The 7,496-nt window shown below is 40.4% G+C and overlaps 1 protein-coding gene across 1 annotated transcript in view; it reads right to left on the bottom strand.

Moving 5' to 3' along the window:
- Positions 1-1,777, bottom strand: part of NEK7 (NIMA related kinase 7) — a 54,606-nt gene extending 52,829 nt beyond the window's left edge. Inside the window, exon 1 of the mRNA XM_009636190.2 lies at positions 1,693-1,777. Coding sequence (XP_009634485.1) covers positions 1,693-1,749 — 57 coding nt within the window. The 5' untranslated portion in view covers positions 1,750-1,777. The remainder of the gene's footprint in view (positions 1-1,692) is intronic.
- Positions 1,778-7,496: the final 5,719 nt, after the last annotated feature.

Below are 7,496 nucleotides of genomic sequence, written 5' to 3'. Positions count from 1 at the left end.
CACAAAACCAGGAGGAATGGCGGATGCGCCAAAGGGTCATGCTGCCATCCACAGGGACCTCGACAGGCTGGAGAAATGGCCTGACAAGAACCTCATGCAGTTCAAGACAGGGAAGTGCAAAGCCTTGCACCTGGGCAGCAATAACCCCACGCACCAGCACACACTCAGTGCTGACCTAATAGAAAACAGCTTTACAGGCCAGACCCTGGGGGTGCTGGTGGACACTAAGTTGAACACGGGCCAGTAATGTGCCCTTGAGGCAAAGGCAGCAAATGGTGTTCTGGGCTGCCATCAGGAGGAGTGCTGCCAGCAGGTGGAGGAAGGTGATCCTTCCCCTCTATTCAGCACTGGCGAGGCCACACCTGGAATAATGTGTCCAGTTCTGGGCCACCCATACATGGACATACTGGAGAGAGTCCAGCAAACAACCACTAATGATCAGGGCACTGGAGCACCTCTCATACAAGGAGAGGCTGAGAGCACTGGGAACACCCAGCCTGGAGAAGAGAAGGTTCAGGGGGATCTCATCAGTGTGTACAAATACCTGAAGGGAGGGCGTTAAAAGACAGAGCCAGGCTCTCCTCAGTGGCATCCAGCAACAGAACAAGAGGCAATGGGCACAAACCGAAGCACAGGTTTCGTCTGAGCATCAGGAAACCCATTTTTACTGTGGGGGTAACTGACCACTGGCACAGGTTGCCCACGAAGTATATAGACATGTTCAAAAGCAGTCTGGACATGGTCCTGGGAAACCTGCTCTAGGAGACCCTGCTTGAACAGGAGGACTGATGACTTCCAGGGTTTCCTTCCAACCTCAACCATTCTGTGATTTTATGAAATGGTGTTTTCAAACTGGTTGGGACTAAGGCATTATACTGTTTGGCTAAATATTCTCATGCTCCTCATCAACAATTGTCAGTGATTAGGGCAATATTCACCTTAGTTTCTGTAAAATAAAGGGCATAACTTGCCCTATCACCTATGCCGTTCAACAAGAAAATTATAAAATTCAAGTTTCAGCTTTGTAAAGAACTGTCCAGCTTTTACTTTGGAATAGTCACCACAATAAATATTTTTTGGGTATTCCTCTGCAGGCTCTTGCACTCCCTTCAAAGAATTACCTCCTAAAAATGTCAAAAAGCAAAATCCCAATATTATCTCTTATCAGATAATCTTTATCCTTTGTTTCAAACCATCACCACATATCCAAAGATTAATTTTCTTATGCACCTTCTTTATAACAGAACTACAGCTACTGGGAATTTATCCTGAATGGTTTTAAAAGGTAATGGCACTAATTCATGTAGTATCACCATTAGGGGGTGTAAGTAGAGAAAGTTGAAGGTAACAGTCTGAAAAAAATGTGGTAATTTTGATACAAATTTCAAAACATACAGTATTTAACAGCTCACCATTTCTCAGGAAAACAACCACCCTCATTTTGCTTCCTACTCCCCTTCCAGCTCCAAACCCTCAAACTTGGTGAAGCAGTAGGAGGCAAAAATTAAAAGTAATTATTCTCTATGAAATATAGGACTGATATTCAATTAATTTCAAGATCACCAGAATACATTCTATCTGCTTACAGCTTCTTTATCCCTGCAAGAAATGTTTTCTAATTTCTCTCTCTTTCTCTGTTTAAGAAGTTATATCATCCACTCTTGAGTAACTGTTAAAAAAAAAAAAAAGTACCTGCGGCTGAAATGGTGGAGCAGTAGGCCCCTGCATGCCTTGTGACTGTTCATCCATTCTATCACGTAAAAAGGTCCCTTATGTCCTGAAAAAGAGAAAGAGAGTCATTAAACTGTAATTCAATTTATGATCAATGAACATCAGCAGAAGAACTGAAGAATTAATTTTCTCATTCGCGTGCTTGAGTCTACTGCACTGTTTTGGGAAGGAAGCTTTCTTATGTTTAGCTGCTCTATAAAGTGCAATAAATCAACATACACATCAGAACTTATTATTAAAAGATGTGCATTACACTATCAGAGCCAGACAAATGTCTCTGTCTGCCAAAAGCTGCATCACCCCATTATTCTTCAGAGGCACTGACCACTTGTTTAACTACATAGATGTCTGCTGGCCAGTACCTTCAACCTATGGGCAGCATGGGAAATAGCAGTTCAGCAGAAGAGTTATACCTGCTGTATGCATACCGTCACATTAATTTATCTGTAGATTTTAGGGAGTATGCAAGAGTAGATCCATCTAAATAGAAAATGCTAAACACATACACTCATTACATTCTGACAAGCTAGCTAAGAGGGCTTTAAGATACCGTTTTAGGAGCACAGCCTCTATTCCCAACTATGAGCCTCACATATCCCATCAATAAGACAGGAGCAAAGATGGGTGCCGAGTTCCCAAGATAGGGACATGAGGCTTTGACCAATAATAAGGGTTGCAAAATGCATAGAATCAGTATTAGGAAGAACAGGAGAGACAAAACCGCAAATGTTCAACAGCCCTTTTTCTCAGCTAAGCGAATCCTTTCTTAGGCCACATGGCATTTTGTTGAGGGGAAACAGGTGCAGCACCCACTCTTATTGGTGCCCACAAGGGCCATATCTGTTCAGATGAAAACAACAGAAAGTTCACTGCCAGCTTCAAATGCAAACAATGAAATAAACTTTTATACAAAAATAAGAGGCAAGCCCTGAACAACCCTTTCATCACACAAAGTGTCTCTGCCTATTACCTGGTCAAACGTGCCAAGGCCTTCAGAGGAACATGAGTGATGTGTCTGACTAGAAAACTATTCTCGCTTTTCAATTTATTTATTTATTTTCTTATTTCCTGCTCCAAATCCCAAAAGTTCTAGAGAAGGTTTGACATAAAACACTGTTCTGATACCTGTAAGTTTATTTTGATAAATCTATATACTTCAAATACTGCAAACGTGTCTCCTGCACACAGAGCTACTTACATTTCAAACCTTTCTTTAGAATGGGTACGTAAAAATTTCTCATATAGCATTTAAGTTCAGCACACAGTCTACTATAACTTAAAACACACAAAAAGAAATCTTCCCAGGAATTTCTTTAGAGAATATTAAAAAGGTTAGAAACAACTCAACAGAAAGCAGCAAACCTTAGAAATGTTTTTCAAAGTTCATTCCAAAATCTTTAATAAACTCCAACAAATGGCTTGTGTTCACAGTACTGTTGTCATTCTTGTAGCATCATTGTGATAACATTACTAATATATAAAATGATCACAAAGCAGCTTTGCAGAGTTTCTCAATAGACTGTGTACTAAACAGTGGACTGGATACACAAAACAAATCATTAGCGATCTGCTTTCACTCCCCCATTTAAAGCAGTTACCACATGCCATTCCAGTATCATTAGCTAAGTAAAACCAAACCACAGCCATCCTCCAGAGTGACTATGGGTCCCAAAGGATTTGCTTTCCTACCCTTAGGTACTCCTGTATAAAGGATACAGTTGGGGACCTTCTGTGGTTTTGTCCAAATACTAGCTGTAATTAATCCAAAAATAAGATAGATCCGAAAAAGCAATTTCAGGCAGATGAAGAGGGAAAAAAAAAAAAAAAAAAAAATCAGTTATCAAACTGAAGTGAGAGGCAGAGAAGAAGAGGTAGGAATTGCAAAGATTTCTAAGACTCTTAGAATGAGCATGGTGAGAAAGGGGAAAACAGCTGGTGGATGCGTGCTGCGCACCACTGGCTGGGCAATCTTTTATCCAGCTCTAGGAAACCAATATTGACACTTCTTGCAAGTTCTACAATATCTCCCACACAACCTCCCCACGGAGGCAAGAAATCATAACACAACAGCACTGAAAATTAAACTGTCACAAAACCACACCTAAATTCTTCAGTTAGATTCACAGAGGTTTATGCAGCTGCAACAAATTCTGGGGGAGGACTGCATGGCAATCTTGAGGAATCTTCTGCTAATTTCTTGCTGTAGAGATCTTTCTGTCACTGCCAAGAAGTCAAGAATTCTTTTCTGAAGTGCTTTGTTGTTTTTTTTTTAAGAGCCTTTATAAGAATTTTAAACCTTTCGATAGCATCAATATTTCTACTGAGAGTTTTGCAGTGTGTTTTACCAATACAGTTACATATTGAAGACTGTTGGCCATGTAATGCACTAACAGATAATTCCTATGGGTCACAAAAACTTGTTTCAAAATCCACAGGGAAAAGGAAATACAAAACTCTGTATCCTCTATTGCAGACATTTATCCAAGATTAATGAAATCCAAGCTGAAATGTTTAGATGACACATGTTTATTCAAGGCATACACAGCCCACTGACTAGAAGTTTTTTGGAATTTGTGTGTGCCTTTTTTTTTTTAAATTTGGGGAAAAAGTAGAAAGGGAGGGAGTCATATCAATACCACTGCCAGTGGCTCTGCCCTCTGTGGCTTGTTTTTATGCTAAAAGCAAGCAAACAAAAGATAACACAAATATGTTCTACCATAGGAAGCCTGGAAGATTTATTAACTTGTGAATTTGTTGCTGCTTTTGCAGAGGAAAGGCAAAGATCGGTATTTTCTGTCCATATATGGAAGTTCTTTTATTTTTTTAACTTGTTTTTGTCTTTGAAGACTGCGTGATAGATTCACATTTTAGAGTAATTTGGCATTTTGATCATACAAAATGCCAAGGATGCAAAAAAACGCCAAGGATGCAAAATGAATCTTTTGTACTGTTTGTCAACATAAGCAAGAATTAGATTTTGCTGCTTGAAGAGTGTTTTCACAGTGAGGCATGACTTTCACCTTGATGATGCACTCCAGAGGTCAAAACACAGTGGTGTAATATTTATCATCTTTAAATTTAAATTGAGGCAATAAGTATTACTCTTCTAAAGATGGTCTTCAAGTTCTAATTTATGGTGAAAAGATACTAAAAATACTGCTAAAGCATCATTGCTTGTTTAAAATTGAAAAGCGAATATAAAACACATTTAAATGTCTATCACGTCTTTAACAAGCAATACGACGACCTTCTTCTGCAAATCCATCACCATGATATACATTGGTTCATGGAAAGCAGACAACAGATGAAGTGAGAGGCGAGCCAACTACACCACCACCACCCAAAACTTCCAAAGTGCCAAACACAACCAATGTTTTTCAACACTCTCACACTGATCATGTAGGAGGAAAGGACTCCTTGGCTTCAGCATACCACTTGCAAAGGTAGGAACAACTAAAGACTCTCAGAATCATTTATCTTGCAAAGATGACTTTCATCAGTTTTAAGATGAAATTAATTTGGATTCAGACTAAACTGTACACAACAGCAATCACAGGAACACAAGCATATACACTAAATCTTATACTTCAACTATGGTTACTAATACTTTGCAGGAATGAGAAGACTTGGTTAATTACTAATGCTTTAAATCTTTGTCTTTTTCAGTTGATCAAAACAGTAGGTGGCACCTACGCATAAGGGATGCATGATGAAGTACCTGGGGATACAGACAACACAACCAATTTCTCATTTGAAATTGCTATTGCATAGCAACTCCCGTAATTGACACTAATTACTCCACACACCGAGTCCACCACACAGCAAAAGGAAGTTAAGTCCTCACCACTAAGTTAGACTATCAAACTGCAACTGCCTGACCTGGGTATAACACCTTTTCCTTTCTTCATACACAGACCTCGCTGTCACAGCTCTCAGGTATGAGCCCACACATCTAAAGATCATGCAAAGATACAAAGTGCTCAAAACGCAAGGGTGCATTCCTACACCCCAACAGAAGGTCATATCCCACAATCAGCACTCAGCTTTCCAGGTGGTTTCCACCAGCCCGCTAGGGGAGAGGTGTGACTACCCAAAACTCTGTTAGTGAAATCAGAGCAGAGAACCTTCTCCTGAACAGGAACTGGAGCTCATCGTTGACATTTCACTGGAATATATTTTCAAATAACATTTTTAAAAGAAGATACCTGGGAAAAAATTTAGATCTTTGTGACTTAAGTCTTGCAACTAAGTCTTTTTAAATGTGATCCAATTATTTCAGGAGAAAAAGCTTCAATGCACTGCCTAATCACACGAAACATGCTTTTTAAACTCTAGTTTCACAGCTCAAAGCTCATACACCATTCACACTGAAGTACATTTCACAGTATTCAGGCAATAGTGTTATCGCTTTACAGATGGCTGTTCCACAACAACAAAAAAATACAATGCTTTCCTGTAGAAAACATCATTAAGTCTCAATACCTGGTTTCCATTAGCTGCATGCTATCCACTTGCTTGTTAATTTTGGATCTTAACTGGGGACATTCAATAATCAGTATCAAAGAAGAAACAGCTATACTTTAAAAAAAAGTATATACTTAAAAGAATATTCAGAGTGTTACAGTTCTGCTGAGAATCTGAAAATCTCAGTCTTTTTCTGCAGAACACAGATGTAACTAGTCCACATACTTGCTAACACAGAGAAAACGTGAAGTTGCACTGTTCACAATCTGCTGGTCAGGCACACGGTCGCTTTGGTTGCTGTTCACAAAGGACGGAATGTGCTATGTTTACTTCTCAATTACACAATCAGTTAGAGGCAGGTATTTTTAGTTTTTACTATAACCATTATTTTAGTTAGGTTAGAGCCAAGGCCCTCCAGAAACAACTGTCCATTTAATACCCTACATACTCCGTACTTTTTAGTGTCAAGTTAGATTCTTCAGTACCTAACACAGATTTAAAATCACAAATTTTAGATCCCTGGAGAGCCATGCTGACATAACTGCAAGTCTCAGCTCCCAGATCAAAGCCACATACCTTTTGGTAGGAGACAAACTTTAGACCCAGCAATAACAGCTTGGCCCTTAAGCTTGATGAGAGTAGGTTAAGAAACAGCCATCCTTAGTGGTTTATAAAACATACTGCCTTAACAGTCATTCTTTACCTCTTAAAGGCAAAAGGTTGGCCGCTTGGAGGGACCTGGCTCGCTGGCCAAACCTGGCCCATGCTTTGTCAGGTCACCAACACTGATCAACCCTCTCCAGCAGCCACTCAACACTGGCATCCAGGGTGCAGGTTGCAGTTTACAAATTTTCAAAGTGACTGGCAAGCTGGTAACAGCAGATGAGGAGAAGGCTGAGGTACTCAACAACTTTTTTGCCTCAGTCTTCACTGGCAACCTTTCTCCTCACTCCTCCCGAGTTGATGGCTGGCATGAGGGGGACCGGGAGGGCAAAACCCCTCCTGCTGTAGGAGAAGATCAGGTTCGTGACCTCCTGAGGAACCTGAACGCACATAAGTCCATGGGACCTGATGAGATGCATCCCAGAGTCCTGAGGGAATTGGCCGATGTAGTCGCCAAGCCCCTCTCCACGATATTTGGAAAGTCATGGCAGTCAGATGAAGTCCCTGGGGACTGGAAGAAGGGAAACATTGTGCCCATTTTCAAAAAGGGTAGAAAGGAAGACCCTGGGAACTACCGACCTGTCAGCCTCACCTCTGTGCCTGGGAAGATCATGGAACAGATCCTCCTAGAAGCTATG

The sequence above is a fragment of the Egretta garzetta genome, unplaced genomic scaffold (genome assembly GCF_000687185.1).
Source record: "Egretta garzetta isolate BGI_Z169 unplaced genomic scaffold, ASM68718v1 scaffold163, whole genome shotgun sequence".
Classification (NCBI taxonomy): Eukaryota; Metazoa; Chordata; class Aves; order Pelecaniformes; family Ardeidae; genus Egretta; species Egretta garzetta.
This window is presented reverse-complemented; position numbering and strand designations above follow the sequence as displayed.